An 18,690-nucleotide genomic window follows, 5' to 3' on the forward strand; every position below is an offset into this window, starting at 1 on the left:
ACAGGGCGTTCACTCACACCTGATTTTCATCCCACTGATTGAAAACACTTGACTCTAATGTTACCTTCAATTAACTGCTGATCCTAGAGGTTCACATACAGATATTTAAGTACCACTGTGTGTGTGTGTGTGTGTGTGTGTGTGTGTGTGTGTGTATAAAACATTTTTTACACAGCAGCTTGACAAACATTTTCTTGATTTTTATCTAGAATACTGGTGCCCCGTCTCTCTGGTGGTCTAAATGGCAGTCTGTTTCCAGGTTGCTCAGTTTAATGCATCCTCTTGCTTGTGTCAGACCTTCACAACATATCTGGTCTTGCCTATTCTCTACAGTGCCATGCTCCCCATAGGCCTGTCTGGAAATCTCCTGTCTCTTTGGGTATTCATGGCAAAGATTTCCACTAAAACCGCCACCCACATCTACCTCATCAACCTGGGGATCTCAAATCTGATATTGTGCCTCACTATGCCTTTCAATGCAGCCTACTACGCTCTCAGCACCAGCTGGCCTGCATCCGGTCTGATGTGTCAGTTAGCCATTTATGTCCTGACCCCAGTTCTCCACAACAACATTGCAGGAGGCATGTTCATTCTCACATGGCTGGCACTAAGTCGTTTTGCCACACTTATCCAGCAGAACTATGGCCATCGCCCAAGCAGGTGCACCAAAGTCCTGCCAGTTATCGTCTTAAGCAGACTGCAGAAAACTCCATTTGCGCTGGCCATATGTGCAGGAACATGGGCCTTTGTGGCGTTGGCGATCGTTCCCACAGTGGTGGTTTACGCTACAATGGAGACCAACAGAGTGGACAATAACAGCGAGCAGGCATGTTACAGTGTTCCAGTGGAGGTTGGTGGCTCTGGCTCTCAAGCATTTGCCATTGTAGGAATCACCATGTTCTTCCTCTGCCTGGTTTTGGTGTTGAGTGCCTACATGGCTGTGATCAGGCACATCAACAGGACAAAAATAAACAGGGTCATCTCTGACAGACAGAGGGTCTGTTCAAGAGTGTGCCGCAACATTTTGGTCATCCAGATTGTGCTCGTCATTTGTCTCCTCCCATACCACATCTATAAAGCTATTTTCATTGCCATGGCACAAAATGACTCTCAGTCTGGAGACCTTCTCACAGAATGCCATCCCTTTTCCATGCACATAGAAATTAAGAATGTTCTCCTCTGTCTGGCAGTACTACGCTGCAACACAGACCCCATCATTTACTTCCTGCTGGACAAGACGTTTAAAAGGTATGCATGTGGTTTGTTTCGAGAAAGCTTTAACACAAAAGAGAGCCAATCATCCAGGACTATGAATGAATTTGGACAGCTTAATCAGTATGACAGTGGTACAATGAAACACAAGGCACCTTCACAATCAAAAGACTCAAAGACTGAACAAACTTCTCATCAGTTTAATCATGAGGTGGAGTGAGATGATTCTAAAACAACTATCGTGTTGGAGATGTATAATGGATATACATCACATTGTGCTGCAAAGGAAAACTTACCTTAAGGAGGCTGCATTCATATCATACAAATAAAAAGACTCTCAGGCTGAACCCTTTCAAAAGAGCTTTAACTACAATGTATAGACTAAAGCAAAGCAAAACAAAAAAAACCCCCCAAAAAAACCCACCACCACCACAAAAAAAAACAACAACATTTATATATAGAAGAAATGGACAGCTGGAAGATGAGAATGATATGTGATCTGTAATAAAATGTCTGTAACATTTAATTTTGTGCTAGAAAAGTAATGTTTGGGAATCTAAAATGTTTTTTGTACTGTCTTTTCATTTAAAATGTTTTTTTTTTTTTTTTAAATCATTTTGTCTGTGTTAATTCAAACAGCATAAATTGTGCAACAGGTGTGTATTTTTACTGGAATTTTAATATTTCGCCCTCATTTGCTTTCATAAATCTATTTTAAACTAGGTACACAAAATAGTTACAGGACCTTAAGGACAAAAATGTCCCCACTGAAACCCATTCAAACTGCAATATTTAATCCCTGTGCTGTTTAAGCATAAAATCATGCATTCTGTGTTAATAGGCTTTTATTTTGTTGATCAGTTTTCAAAACATTGAATTTTTTAAAACATTTCTGAAATGTTTAGTATTGTCTCAGGTTTAGTCTATGGGGAAAATCCATGCTTTTCCTTTTTTCTGATTCTGCTGTATTATAGAGCGCTGCAGACCAACTGAATAAATGATGCAGCTATAATTGTGTGGGTGTGTATGGATATCAGAGTTGTGGTTTGTGTGTGTACTGAAAAATTTGTGTGTATGAACAGTTTAAATGAAAGAAATGATATTGTACTGGAAATCACAAATCCCACCCCATGTATATGAGTCAAAGAAGGGTTACTGAGCTTTGAAGATTTTTGCATTATGTAAAGAAACCGGCGTTTAAAGGATTCAAATTCAGAAAATGAATGAATGTTTGGTAATTATGATCAGAACTGACGCTGGTTAAAAAACAAAAAAAACAAAAACAAAATCAAAGTCAGTGAAAGTGGAAAAAAATATGAATATATAATATTTTTGTGACATTTTTGTCCTCTATGGACCGATGTGTAACTTTTTTTTAAATTGACGCACAAGGGTTAATAGACTTTGTATTTGTTATATAATAAATATGTCATATAATGAGAAATGTCATTTCCCTAAGATATTATTTGTGTGAGTTTGAAGTGTTCAATTCATCAACAAGTTGTTGTGAAAAATGTGTAACCCACACATTGTGTGTGAATTTGCTGGTCATTTGTCAGTGTTCCTCAGTTTTTCAGCCATCATAAAGATCAGCCCAGAGGCACGTGATGCCCAGTGCTTTAATAATAATTGAGGATGCTTAAGTCATAAAGTTTATCCAAAACTTTTCTCTCAATGGACAGCTATCAGTGTGTGCTGTTAACTTTAATAGCATGCGTGAATGCGTGACATGTTACTGTTCCTTATTTCATCAAGTCTACAAAAGCTCATCTGCAGTGTGGACTATAATATTCTATTTAAATGACTATGTTAGAGCTTCCAATTAAATTTATGTCCGTTTCTCTGCTTGTGTCATTTTTTTTTTTTAATAAGGAAAGTGTTCTGGCATATTATATCCTGAAGTTCATATTACAAACCTGATTAAAACGATGCTCTTTATCTATGCTGACATGTCTGCGACTCCCACTCTTCCGATTATAAACTGCTTCTCTGAGTGGTTTTCTCTAAGGAATAATGTTAATATTTTACCATGTAAAAAGCACCTATACAGAGAAGAGGAGCTACCACATGCTGTTAATGTAATACTTCAATAACCTATTGTTCCAAGCTCCAAGCCTACACACTGATCGGATCATTTCTGCTAGCTTTTTTATTTATTTATTTTTTACTTTTACACACACGCGCACACACACACACACACACACACACACACACACACAGTCTTGGCCAATTTTTTAAATTAGTTTACACAGATTAAATCATTCCGAGCAAATAAGTAGATTAGGTGTAAATTACAGGGCCCTCCACATACAGCCCACATCTCTAATTTGTGCAGGAGATTTCATGTCTATACACTTAGTTTTGTTCAGAAAAATCAAGAAGTCCATGTGTGCAGTGCTGTGGTAAGGTCACTGGCCCCGACAGGGTTATGGACTTGTTCCTGCAAGTCTTCAGGCTCTAAGATCCTGGAATAGAGATGCTTTGACTATTAGCATTGATTATCTCTGAAGTGTCACTCCATGTAGGGTCACTATCATATTATAACACATTACCTTTAGCTCATTTAACTACATTTGTTGAAATGCTTTTGGACGCATATTTCTGTTTCTTTTTTTTTTTTTTTTTTTTTTTAAATAGAGGAGATTTGCGTAGGGTGTAGGATTAGAGATTATTGTGATGGAGTTCATTACTTATTGTTCGCTGTCTTAGTCTGAAAGCACGTTCCATCTGCACATTATCCAATCAATTGGCAGGTTAGTTAAAGTTTTTTTTCTATGGCTTTTTCAATTTGATTGTTGTTTAACAATTTTGTACCCTGAGAACTTTACGAAGCTCGTTCTCCTTTACCATGATTGCCACTTGTTGTGTGAGATCTTCCCATCCACTGGGAATGTTTTTTTTTATAATGACACCAGACACAAGTTGCACAAGCACATTTATATCTTGTATACAGATATATACAGCGTTTATATCTAGAAGTCGACTTATTTTTATGTAACCTTTACACAAACATATCTGTTTTAATATACCAAATACTTTTTTCAATCAAATTAATTTTGATGTATATTTATCAATTAAATTTTGGCAAATACATACTTTTTTCTTCATATTTATAAGTACAAAGTTGTAAGACATGCTGTGTGTAAATGTGAAGTGGATATATGCACTGGAATTATATTAAATAACTAAAACAAAAAAGTGTCCAAATACTTATTTGGCCTCACTGTAAGCAGTAACAGTGATATGTACTTCTGTTTTTGTTCAGAACAGAAAGGCAACACATCATCTATAGGAAATAAATGTGTGATTTCTTGTGTGATACCTCCTATTTTGGGAGGTATACTGGTAGCTGGGGTGAAAATGCAGTGTGAAGGGTGTGGTTTTACAAGTGGCTTTTCTATTGTAAGAAATGAAACCCAGAGAAAAAGAACACACAAATTTGTATACTGGCGCTTTATGAACCCTGGCAGAGCATAACTTTTCAGAAAACCAACATTGAGCCTACCTTTACATCGCGATGAATGATGTTGTTGTCATGGCAGTACCGCAGTGCTTCAAGGATCTGTCTCATGTAGTGACTACAAAAAGTGAGAGAAAAAGAAGTGAAACAGGGCACTGAATGCAACTGTATACAATAGCTTCTCCTGATGGTAAACCATATTTAAAATGATATAGGCTTGTGCTGGAAGAGAACTCAGTGGCCTTATTTTATGCTCTGGCCTTAATGTTTGGGGTAATCTGCAAGAAAAACATCTCTGAAGGTCGAGAGCATCATTCTCACTGTGGGTTTATAATGGCTTTCAGATATAAGCCACATGTCTGTACAAGAATGAAAAAGCTTTAGAAGAATTTACCGTGCTTTAGAAAGAATTTTTAGTTAGATCACAGTAAGAGCTTGTATAAACCCATATCCTTCTACACTATCTGTGCTGTGTTTTCTGATTTAAGTGATAAATAGTCAAAGGAGGCAATAATCCAAACTGGCTTAAGAGAAGCAGCCCAACATGGGTACTACAGAGGCTGAGGAGAATTCAGAAGAAAATCAAAATACTTTAGCCTTTGTGGTTTGAATGCATGCTGCTCAATTTATCACTATAAATGTGCAATGCTTGGTGGGAAATCCGTCTGGCAGAAAGGTGCTTGAGCTGCATAATTACTCTGCACTTTAATGTGGTAAAGTGCACCTGTGGTCTCCGAGTCACACTATTCTATCACAGGACTGATTAAAACAGAAACCAGTGTTCCCTGACTACTCACAACAAACAGTGAAGGTTTTTATCAGCTTAGCTGAATGGCACAGACGTGCTTACCTGGCTACAGCCTCACTGTAGACAAACCCAGCATCTGCCCTTTTCACAATCTCAAAACAGAGGTCTGCGCCATCCATACTGAAAGACAAGAGGAGACAGAGAAGGATTTATTTATCATGTCATAACTAAAATGTCTCAGAGTTAAAAAAAACAGTACATATTAATTACCCATCAATCATTATCCAAAGAGAAAAACAGAGGAGCGGTGGAAATTTAGCCTTTAGGACTCTGTAACGCTGACTCAATGCCAGAAAACTCTTAAAACACCCCTGAACTCCAAAAACATCATTTTTTTCAATGTTAAATCTTGCGTCTGATTCTACAGCTTTGCGTTTGGGTTGAGAATATTAACAGCACAAGCTTTACATTTTTCTACTTTCACCAAGCATCTACATGATGTCCCAATTTTTAGCGAAATGTCTTCCAAACTTTTTCATACTTAGTTTACATGATATATTTTTCAGATAGCCTTTAAGAACGTCTTTCACAAAAGAAGAACGTAGTGAAATCATTCCCATGGCTGGATTGGGAAGCTGTCGCAAGGTCGCGATGGACTTCAACAGGAAACATGGCAAGAACATCACACACACACACACGATACTGCTGCCAAACTTATTCAATTCAAAGAGTGTTGCAAACCAACTGAGACGTCCACGAATATCCACTGATGAAGACACAACCGACGTATGGAGATGAAAAAACCCCCAAAACAACTCATGCAGTAACCTCTGTGCGAAATAAGTAGATGACACCAATTTCTGATAAATAAAACAGATTAGAAGGTTATGGTACAAATGGTGTTGCAACGGGTAGCATCGCCACCTCACACGCATGTAACCACATCCTGAGCATATATTTATGACCAAAATAACTACAGTAAGGTCAGTGTGCATTACAATACAAAAACAAGTTAGATCAGATGGTTTATTATATTTCAGATTTACTCTTTCTCTACCCCAAAGGCAGGTCTTTCATCTTCATGTGCACAGATATAGTGAATATGTTCCAAACAGTAGAGCAGACCAAATATGAATGACAAAACTTCCACGGTGGAATGAATATATATATATATAGCTAACTTTTTTTCCTGTTTCTGTCAGCTTATCCTTTCTTTCTGCTGTTCCAAAGAAAAAAATTATATCATTTGACTGTCTTTTCATTATTGTCATAATGTCTGTGTAAAATGACATGACTGTCAGCTAGCCAGACAAAATGACTTACACAAAATTATTTACTCACCCTCAAGCTGTTCCAAACCTGTATGCTGTTCTCAGTGTAACACAAAAGGAGAATTTTGAAGAATGTTATATAGAAAAGCAGTCCATATGACACCAAGCTCTCATATGGCCACTTGGAGTATAGTTTTTATAGCGCCTTTATAGTGTACCTTTAAAGCTCATGATCACTATCTTCAGCCATTTTATATAATAGAGCTGTAATAGAGTGGAAAAGAGTGTGGACACTAAGCTTAAATTTTACCTCGCACCATCACCTTTAAAACTGAAGCGTCGCACGGCTTCTGTGAACAGTAAAGCCCCATCCTCTTTGATTTGATTGGCCATTTCAAACATTTTGACATTGACGAGCGTTACTAGACCGCCGAGGCAGACCAGCCTAAATTTTCTTTTTGTTTTTTTACTTTTTGTCATCCTAACAACATACGAAGCGGTGCATAACTGAGTGCAGCAGAGCAACAACAAAAATATCAAATATTGGTGGGGGGATGATGATTTGGCATATCTGATTATTGTCTATGCTGGTTACGGCCCTGTGTGGAACACCCGCAAAACAAGTTAAACCGTGTTGTTATAACAGCTATAAAAAGCTTCTATTTTGCACTGTGGGTTTTGCAGCTCTCACATAGAAATCGGTTTCGCGAACTCGGTATGTAACAACCAATCTGGCAGCTCTGCTTTCCAGAGACGTGAAAAAGCCAAGGACCAGCAGCTGCACTTCAGCAGATAAGAACTCGGTCTGTATATAAGCTCTGCTTATATCTCTGTTGCACCACGGCGTAAAGAAATATTCTGCACATAAGATTTCACCAAACAGGAATTCTACTAGTACAGTATTTATGACTTGGAACAATATGAAGTGATCAAAGAGTCAATCACACATGCTGAGCTGCTAACCTTAGTTTCAGTTGATGTGACCAGTAATGGGATATTGTAGAATGCATAACTGTGAAAGCCACAAAAATCTCTCAGGCACCATCATCTTTTAGTCTGTTGCATCCAACACATCAGTAAATATCTCCCACTTCATTCTTGACCTGAGAGACTGCTATACACAGCCTAAACTTTTTAGAAAAGTCCTGCCGGCAGCAGAGCGGTAGCTGACACAAGAGACAGACGTTTATCTGTAAGACTATGGTAAAGTGGCGTCTGTCTCACTCCGCTCTTTTGATCCATGCAGTCCATCGTACCACAGCTGAAATCTTAATCATCTAAATGTGTTATTAGGCTCTTACTGAAAATAGCCATAAAATGACTGTGTATTACTTTCAGCTAACTGTCTGGAAAATAGTGTGTTTAAGCTACAGCAGGCTACAGCAGGCTGCTATGTAGAAGATCTCTGAACAGTTACTTTAACGTGAGTTTAGCCATGGCTGCTTATGGAACATGTTCACGTGGAACTCTGGTTGTAGGAGCTAGACCAGACTAACACGGAGAATTCCTCTGAGCAGGGGTTCTCAACCTGCTACAACAGGGACCAGTTTAAATGTATAAATCAATTCCACTGACCCCCTCAGTACAGATTTGATTCATGAACATAATCCTTTTATGAAGTGTTCAAATATTAGGCTCATTATTCAAATGTGTACAACCAAATTCTGGCTATTTCTCAGAGGCACAGTTTTAACTTTCCACTGACACGACACCATCATCACATCACCATATCACATCACCATCATCACATCACCACATCACTATCACCATCATCACATCACCATATCACATCATCACCATATCACATCACAATTACCACATCACTATCACCATCACCACATCACTATCACCATATCACATCACCACATTACTATCACCATCACATCATCACTATCACCATCATATCACATCACCATATCACATCACATCCAATCTGACATTATTTATAGATTGACTTGATTTTGAGTTATTGAGGTTTAGATTAAAACCCATTCAGTTCAAGTGACCAGTTAATGAGTCTAATAACTATAAGATCTCAATAATAAATATAATAACTCTGATAATGGTGGGTTATTATTCACACCCGATTATTCTCACTCACTCACTCTCTCTCTCCTTCTCTCACCCCTCCCTCTCTCCCCCTCCCTCCCTAATTCTCTCACCTCCCTCCTTCTCTCTCCCCCTCCATCCCTCCCTAATTCTCTCCCCCTCCCTACCTAATTCTCACCCCTCCCTCCTTCTCTCTCCCCCTCCCTCCCTAATTCTCTCCAATCCCTCCCCCTCTCTCCTTCTTTAGCCCCCTCTCCCTCCTTCTCTCTCCCCTCCCTCCTTCTCTCACCTCCCTCCCTAATTCTCTCACCTCCCTCCTTCTCTCTCCCCCTCCCTCCCTCCCTAATTCTCTCCCCCCTCCCTCCTTCTCTCTCCCCCTCCCTACCTAATTCTCACCCCTCCCTAATTCTCTCCCCTCCCTCTTCTCTCTCCCCCTCCCTCCCTAATTCTCTCCAATCCCTCCCCCTCTCTCCTTCTTTAGCCCCCTCTCCCTCCTTCTCTCTCCCCTCCCTCCTTCTCTCACCTCCCTCCCTAATTCTCTCACCTCCCTCCTTCTCTCTCCCCCTCCCTAATTCTCACCCCTCCCTAATTCTCTCCCCTCCCTCCTTCTCTCTCCCCCTCCCTCTCTCTCTCCCCCCCTACCTAATTCTCACCCCTCCCTAATTCTCTCCCCTCCCTCCTTCTCTCTCCCCCTCCCTCCCTAATTCTCTCCAATCCCTCCCCCTCTCTCCTTCTTTAGCCCCCTCTCCCTCCTTCTCTCTCCCCCCTATATTTTGAATATGTAGGTATGTATGCATGATAAATAAAGAGAAAAATATGATTTGCAAGGAGACAGAGTGGAAGCTATGTTACCTACAGTTAGTATCCGCTCTCTCTGTCTTTCCAGATGCTTATTATAATGTTCGTACACATGCTATACAAATTACAACACTGACAAGTTATGAAAAAAATCAAGCAGAGGTATGTACCAAGCATTCTCAGTGCAAAAATAAACACGGCTGAAAGTTACACAGAAGAAGCCTGATTTTATTACGTTTATTCAATATACTAAGATGCTCATAAAAGAGCTAAATGTTAGAGCATGCTATCAATGGCAGATGGGTAGAAAATTATCATATCACTTATCACAGCTATCTCAACCAACTAGCAAACTGTGTAAAGACTATATTTAGGTCTGTGGTTGTGTTTTGGTACATAGAATAATTGGACTGTCCATCAGACATGTCAGTCATTTCCTTGTGTTTTCCCTCGCACCATCTGTAGACATAAGGAACACCCCCCCCCCAAAAAAAAAGATTCCTTCCCATGTCTATTGTAATGAGAAGAGATTTTATGGCTGAAATTGGAGAGCACCAGCACAGTCACCTAAAGGGCATCTGCTTTAGATTAGATTAGATTAGATGAACACAGCACACATTTTAAAGGCAAAAGAAAAATCCAATATTTTAAATGCAGGTTACTTACAACTCAAAGACCATGTAGAGCATTCCATCTGAGCTGTAGGTTTCCAGCAACTCCACAATGTGGGGGTGTTTAAGCATGTGACAGATACTGGCCTCCCTCTTCAGGTCTGGAAAGCAAGCACGAGAAAGCAGAAGAATCAAGAATCAGAAGAAAGAGCGAGTAAAAGATAAAGAGCTAAAACACTAATGTTCCTGCATACAATGTTTGCTTTAAATGCATATGTTCTGTTTGCTTGTATTTTTCATACATTTCTTTTTTTTATTTATTTTTTTTTAAATTGAACATTTCATTACTGAATCTTGGATATGAGCTAGAAGCTGCAGTGAAGGAAAAGGACCCTCTCAAACACACACACACACAAAACCCTCTATGGTCACAATGATAATAAAAAGTAAATATTTTGTCATTTCATCCTGGTTCTGTGTTAGGTAAACGCATTAAGAAAAAAAATCTCCCATAATTCCAAAGTGGGAGAGAACAGTCAGAGGTGTGGAACAGCACCAGATGAGCTGTTAAAGTGCTGCGAATGTGAAAGACAAGATTCTACACCGCAAAGATAAACAGATAAATGAACACACACACATCAGAGATATAAAAGCAGAGTTGCTGGAAGCTAGTCTATTTTTTAAAAATAACAGAAATTTGATATGGCAGTAGGGTCTTAGACATAATCAGGATTAACAATTTAATTAGGGTTTCTGGCAAACTGGAAAGTTAATTCAGACAGATACATACTACAGTTATTTGACCCAGATTAAAATATGCTACTGCAGAAATATATATATATATATATATATATATATGTGTGTGTGTGTGTGTGTGTGTGTGTGTGTCATATATCAGGAAACTCAGGACTCCAGTTACCATCAGCCAGTGCACTACATGTCACATGACCACTTGCACCTGATTCACGTTTTGGTAATGAGCACACTTGTGTATATATAGCCATGGTTTGCACTGTTTCTCGGTCTTTTGTTGTCTTAGACTTTCGTGTTCCCATGTTTTGTTTCATACCACAGTATCTTGCCTAGTTGTCTTAGTGTCTTTGTTTTGTTGTTTGATTGTTTAAATAAACGTTGTAATCTGCGATTGCTTCCGAACCCATCCTTGAAACGTGACAATATACACACACGGTCATGTGAAAAATTAGTACACCCCATGGAAATTGTTGGCTTTTTTGACATATTTGGAAAAACAAACATTTGATCATCTTTGAAACAGTGCCTACAGTATTAATAAAGTTGATACTGTATACTTGAACAAAACCACAAGGAAAATGAGCTTTTTCAACCATTTATTCAACAGAAATATCAACAGATGTCATTCTTCTGTGGAAAAAGTAAGTACAACCTTGGCCTAAGAAGCTAGTATTGCTGCCTTTAGCAGAAATAACTTTTGACCACTCTTCCATGCAATATTCTTTCAGCTGCAAGATGTTTGAGGGTTTTCTTACATGTACTGCCTGTTTCAAATCCCCCACAACTTTTCAATGGGATTCAAAGCCGGCCTTTGACTAGGCCATTCCATAACCTTCCATTTCTTCTTTTTGCTAGTGTGCTTAGGATCATTATCCTGTTGAATGGTCAACTTTCAGTTCAACTTCAACTTTCAGACAGATGGCCTCACGTGCTCTTCAAGAACTCTTTGATATGATGCAGAATTCATAGTTGAATCAATGAATGCAAGCTGTCCAGTCCCTGAAGCAGTGAAGCAACCCTAAACCATAACATTTCCACCACCATGCTTCACAGTTGGTATGAGGTGCTTCGCCTGAAAAGCTGTCTTTGGTCTGCGCCAAACATGTCTGCTGTTACTGTGGCCAAACAACTCTCTGTTTAATTCATCTGTCCAGAGCACATTATTCCAAAAGGCGTGGTCTTTGCCTATATGCTCATTGGCAAACTGTAGTCTTGCAAAGGCTTTTTCCTGACACGTCTCCCATGCAGGTCAAATTTGTGCAATCTCTTTCCGATTGTAGAAGCATGCACTTTGACATCAACAGTTTCAAGATTTACTAGCAGATCCTGTGATGAAATTTTGGGGTTCTTGTAGACTTCTTTTTGCATCAGAGGGTCTGCTCTTGGGCTGTCATTTGTAGATGGAATGGTGTATTTCAAATAATTTGGAGATCTTTTTAAATCCCTTGCCAGACACACAGGCATCCACATCCTTTTTTCTAAAGGTCTTACAGAACTCTCTAGATCTTGGATGATGACACCAAACACCTCAATAACAAAGGGAACACCAGACACTAGATATGAGACTTAAACAAGACAGGTTCCACCTGCACTTCCTAAGCAGGTTCTAATCACCGTCACCCAATCTTGAACACCTGATTCAAATTTTATGGATTTGAAGGTGTGATAAATGTAGGGGTGTACTTACTTTTTCCATGTGATTGACCTGTTTTTTGCTTTTTTAAATTGTGAAAATTACTACAAAATGCCAATTTTATGCCATTTGATAGAGTGCATCACCTTTTGAGGATCAAAATGTTACATGGATATATATGAGTGTTAAACCTAATGATTAATCCTGAGCCCATCCAATACTCCAAATCAGCACAAATGATTAGGCAATTATGGAAAAATGGTGACAAAACTACACGGAAGACACACACACTTCTGTCGAACAGACACAGAGGTGGGTAGGACTTTTTTTAAAACCTCTCTCCCACCAGCTCCAGCTGTTCTTTTTGTTTGTAGCCATCTGCGATATGAACATAGTTCATTCCATTTCCCAAAACACAAATGAATAATTTAAACCACAGTGACCCTGACCATACTAGCTGTAAAGTGAAGATGAATGAATAATGTAGTTAACCTACCACACAGCACCACCAGTACACTGTACATTGTGCTATATGCTCCCATGTTAATTACACACAGCCATTATTTGTACTGCGAGTTTTGTATCTGAGCGCCCGCTCCTACCTTCATGAGAGTAAAACTTCCCAGGATCCCAGGCCTAATGCACACTCTCGTACAGACCTCAAGCAGGATTTGACCTGGATTCACACTCTTTAGTACTACATCAGGTCATTTCTTTCTGATCTCGGATTCTTCAGCATAACATATCCATTACTTGCTGACCAAACTGCACACCACTGCAACGTCATTAATATTATTAAACACTTGGTGGAGCTGTGGAGCAGAGTAAAGAACATGCAACGGACCTGGCAGAGCATTTCATTTGGCACTATGCAAACAAAAATTTAAATTTGAGCCACATCCTTTGGAATCACTTCCCAGCTTATCCTCATAATACTCAGCCCCCATTGTCTCTCTCCATCCTCCCCACACCCTGTGCATCAGTGCAGTGGCTCTGTGCTTTCTCTCATTAAACACCCGACCCCCTGCCCCCACCCCCACTCCCCAAACTATGAAGGAGAGCTTCAGAACCACTACAGACACATCAGAGATGAAGACTTACACGGCTTAAGCCGGCTTTACACCCGGTGATATTCGGCCACATTTTGCCGACGCAGACACATCAGAGGATAGCCTTTGCCTGGGAGTTGAGGTTGGTGGTCTTAGAACACACAACGCGACACGCTCCCTGGTGGCTGATTCAGTGCAGCTGAGACCAAAGACAGTTGACGACAAATTGTGCTGTAAAATCTGTAAAAAATGTGACCGCTGCTATGACGCTCGTCTAAATTCTACCGATAGGAGGACAGTATACGATTACACAAAACTCATGGGACAGCTACAAGCACAGTAGGAGCCATGGCAAAAATGTAAACAAAACAACTGGAATTTAAAGGAAGAGCAGTTTGCTGAATTGCAACAGCAGACACAATGTGTCTATAATGACTTATCACAGTTATATTACGCCAGGGCAACAAGGGACAGCACATAATTAGCTGGCTAATTAGCACACAAATGCTCTGTTCATAGAGTTTATTTACTATGATGACAAAGTGAAACTATTTTTAAGCTTTCCTGTTGAACAGCTACAAACCTGTGCTGCAGATAATAGCGAACATGTGACCACACGGTCTGTTACAGAATTCTTATTGCGATCATTTTGTACAGTGTGACGAGTAATAACTGTAAAAGACCGCTGGAATTGCACAGAGTAAAACCGGCTTTAGAGTAGGTGCTCAATGATGGCGTTTGTACATGGTGGATTGGAACTTTACTCGAGTAGAACTACGCAAAATTTCATTAAGCAGATATTTGCTCTGCCACTAGATGACTTATGTTCACAAGTGGTGGCAGGTTAGCATTCACTCACTCATTTTCCTTCACTCTGTGAGAACTTCCATCAAGCTTTACCCAAGATCACGACCGCCTGATTTACATCAAACGGGGAGAAATTCTACCAAAGTACTTTAGGACAGCTTGGATTATTATTCATGATTTTTACGTGCATATTGCAGGCAACAAGCACATCATCAAACTAGTTTGAAGCAATCATGGATTTTGGCTCCCTGGGGATTTTAATCTTTTCTCCTTTCAGCAGCAGATGCACTGCTCATGAGCTACAGGGCATCAGACATCTTTTGCACACTTTTCTGGCTACAAGATTCAGGATCCTAAGGTTGCAATTTGATTGGCTCTCTACACTTGTGTATAAATACTTTTGTGTACATGCACTTCTTTCACTGGGAAAACAAAATGAGCATTTGCAAGCAAGAAAAACAAGGGGGAACAAAAATAAATCAAAGAATTCAGTCCCAAACGTTATTCAAGAGTTATGTTTGAAATGGTGGGGCCAGGTAAATGAGATATGCTTGCACATTTGCTGACACGTTCCAGAAAATGCCTGTGGTTAGTCATTTGTAATGTCAGACAAATGGTCTCTTACTGTGAGAGTAGGTAAATACTGATCTTGTTTAGAGTTGAAAAGTACCACACACTCTACTTTCACAAGTTTCGAAACCAACTCTTTACCAATACTAAACTGAGGTCAAGTTATAGAATGTTGATGCTACGCATCGGCATTCCCCCCACGTACACATACTCTAACAAGTAACCCATTGTGTATAATCTGAGAAAAAATGAATAACAAAATCAGAAGGAAGTGTCATTTGAGGTGTCATAACTTTAAATTGCACATGTATCCCATTTGCTTTCAGTTTTCAGTTTATAGCAGCTCTCAGTAGCAGCTCTGTACAATAAGAACACAATATTGTGCTAATGACTTCTTAAGAGGCAGAGTTAAATAATACAGACTGACTCAACTCTGACTCATCGTACTGCCAGCTGAACAGGGCAACAAAACAATGAGAAAAGCGCAAAAATCCCACATGCAGGTCTACAACCACACGTGCACCTACACACGCACATGTAATGCCCACACCAATGCCTAAACCTAAACGTAACCTTAACATCAGTACCAAAAAAGAACAGTTTTGGCACTTATTTTTGGCAGGTTATTTTTACATTATTATTATTATTATTATTATTATTTTTAAAACCTGCAGTCTTTGTTAAAAAAAAAGTCCAAACTGTCAGATAATCCCATCCTTTTGCTGACATGTGGCCCTAACAGAGACATACCCCTTATGGAGAACAGTCTTTACAGAAGTAAGAATTTTATTGTCATTAATGTCAAAATAATTAATGGAACTTGCTTTGTAAAACACGAAAATAAGGAAAATGAAGATATAATCTATCCATCCATCCATCCTCTATACCGTTTATCCTACACAGGGAACCTGGAACCTATCCCAGGGGACTGTGGGGCACAAGGCAGGGTGACACCCTGGATGAGGTACCAACCTATTACAGAGCACAATTGCACACACACTCACACGCATTCACACACACACTATGGACAATTCAGAGATGCCAATCAGCCTGCAGCACGTTTCTTTGGACTGGGGGAGGAAACCGGAGTACCCAGAAGAAACCCCGCAAAGCACGGAGAAAACATACACGCATGAACTCCACGCACACAGGACAGAGGTGGGATGCAAACCCCCAACATTGGAGGTGCAAGGCAAACGTGATGACCACTAAGCCACCACGATAATAAATCACCTATGAAGAGTATAAAACAGTTTTATAAAACATCCTGAATCACATATATATATATATATATATATATATATATATATATATATATATATATATATATATATATATATATATAAAATGTTTATTTAAAACACAGGGCCTGCTGTCTCCATGGTCTCCGCCTCAGCCGTTGTGAAAAGAGAGGAGTTATAAAAGACTACAGAGCAAGCATCATTGGACTGGCCTGCTGACTTGGGTATTGATAAGCCATAACACGAGATACTGGCTCGAGTGATAAATGTCTCATCCTCTCCTCTCGCTACTATTTAAGGTTCATCAGTCATTCACTTCAGGCTTGATGTAATGGAGTACGTTAGCCTATAGAGAACTTTATAATAATCGAATTCCTATGGATACAATAAACCCTTTATGAGCTGCTGTTTTTGACATGTGTAGCTCCGTGCAGTGGCTACAACGTGTATCATGTGGGTTACATGCAAGCGAGGTGTAAAACCTTTGGATATAAGTGGTGTGTGAATGTGACAAACACCTGGTACACAAACACTACCTCGCTGAAGTGTAAATCCGCTGCTGGCAGCACTCTGCTGTAACTGAAAGGGAAGAATAGTTTGATACAACAATAGTTCTTATCTAATATGGAGCATATTGTGTGCCAAGGAAAATGGCACAGCCTTTATTGTGTGTGTACTGCTGTCTCCTGGTGAGAGCATCTCTGTGTGTCAGACCGGGTGTTGAAAGTGCTAATCGCGCTTGTGGACTCAGTGTAGATATCCTGCTGGCGATAGGGAGAGTGTGTGTCTGGTACAGGTCCAGAGCAGAATCACAGTGAAGATAGCGCTCGTTTCGGACAGGACTTGGTGAGAACACGAGAGCACACTCAAGCTTCGTAGGGTGAAATCCTCTCAAATAGAGCCATGCTCTGTTAACACAGACGCTAAACACTATTTGGTCAGTTTCTCCACAGAAGCCTTTTCAGGAGCATCAAGCTGGACATTGCCAACCACACCACACACCCTGTAGTGAAAAGCTGTAGTCTGAGGTGAATGAGCTGCAGCCATTTTTCAGAGTGATAAACAGGGCTGGCTATAAAAGATGAGAACAGGAGCTGAACTGAAGGCGGGCGTCCAATATCTGAACAATAACTCTTATCCCCCGACAGCTCACACACACACACACACACACACACACACACACACACCCCCTGTTGTCCTTCTGCTGTCCCCAGGAGCACTGCCCCACTTTATCTGCCAAAGCCTCACCTGCATATGTGAGCAACTGTTTAAGCAAAGCAAGAGGAGGGAAAAAGACAGAATGTGTGGTTGACGTGCGGTGTACAGTAGCATTAACGTGAAATAAACCTACACAATGACCAACAGAAACTGGTCATGTGATCAATACACATTATAATGCACCTAAGAACAGAGATGATCTTGTATTTATTACACAATCGCCACAAAGCTTAATTCGATATTCCCACACACTCAAATATAAACGTATATTTTATATCTATAAACATAGTGCCTAAAATACATTGCTTTAAAAACGTTAGCTTATGGATATGTTCAGTAAAGACGACAAACACAAGACTTTCACATTAGAAAATCAACCCAGGCTAAATTTTTGACTTATATTATCACACTGATAATTAAGTCCTTTAAGCTGTACTGTCTAAATCCTGTTACAAGAGTATCTAATGCAAAACATGAGTCAAGAACCAAGATTTCTACATTGCAGTGAGGGCTTCTCATTGATCACCTAGTCACAAGCACAAGTACACTATATGGCCAATACTATGTGGACAACTGACCAATCACACCCATGTGTGCTCATTAAACTTCACACTACAGATTCAGTCCCCTATTGCACCCCTCTGTGGGAGGTCTTCAGTAGAGTTTGGAGTGTGGCTGTGGGGATTTGTGCTCATTTAGCCACAAGGGCATTGACAAGGTCAGGCACTGATGTTCGCTGAGGAGGCCTGTTGTTCCAGTTCATCCTAAAGGTGTTCAATGGGGTTGAGGTCAGGGCTCTGTGCAGCCCACTCCAATTCTTCCACCAAAAAAAAACAAACAAAAAAAAACATTCTATACAACTTTGTGGTACTGTAACAGTTTGTTGAAGATCCACATGTGGGTGTGATGGTCAGTTATCCACAAACATCTGGCCATATAGTGTATACAGAAATGTATCACTTAATGTAGGAAAAGGAGTCTGAATAACATCTAATTTTCATTCATTATTTCCACCTTTTTTTAAATATAAATTTTCTAATTAAAACCATTTTAAAAATGTTCCATGTCAGTAGTTAGCAATTTTCAACAATAATTATCAATCACTCTGAAATTAAAACCAAGTTTATAATGAAATTCTGAAGTTGAGTTCTCCAGATTTTCTTTTCTTAAAAACACAATTTTCATCTTGCGTTGTTTATACATATTTAGGGACGCATTTATGGGTTTAAGCATTTTCTGTTACTGTAATGCTTGAAATATGTGTGCTTGC

At 39.6% G+C, this 18,690-nt stretch overlaps 1 protein-coding gene across 9 annotated transcripts in view; it reads right to left on the reverse strand.

Annotated features, from left to right (window-relative positions):
* caska (calcium/calmodulin-dependent serine protein kinase a) overlaps positions 1 to 18,690 on the reverse strand; it is a 167,024-nt gene that overhangs the window by 47,078 nt on the left and 101,256 nt on the right. For all 9 annotated transcript variants that reach the window (XM_053626801.1, XM_053626800.1, XM_053626793.1 and 6 more), the window contains exons 3-5: positions 10,205 to 10,310; positions 5,523 to 5,600; positions 4,718 to 4,790 (exon numbers count right to left, since the gene is read on the reverse strand). In XM_053626801.1, coding sequence (XP_053482776.1) covers positions 4,718 to 4,790; positions 5,523 to 5,600; positions 10,205 to 10,310 — 257 coding nt within the window. The remainder of the gene's footprint in view (positions 1 to 4,717; positions 4,791 to 5,522; positions 5,601 to 10,204; positions 10,311 to 18,690) is intronic.

This window comes from Ictalurus furcatus, chromosome 6 (genome assembly GCF_023375685.1).
Source record: "Ictalurus furcatus strain D&B chromosome 6, Billie_1.0, whole genome shotgun sequence".
In the NCBI taxonomy this organism is placed as follows: domain Eukaryota; kingdom Metazoa; phylum Chordata; class Actinopteri; order Siluriformes; family Ictaluridae; genus Ictalurus; species Ictalurus furcatus.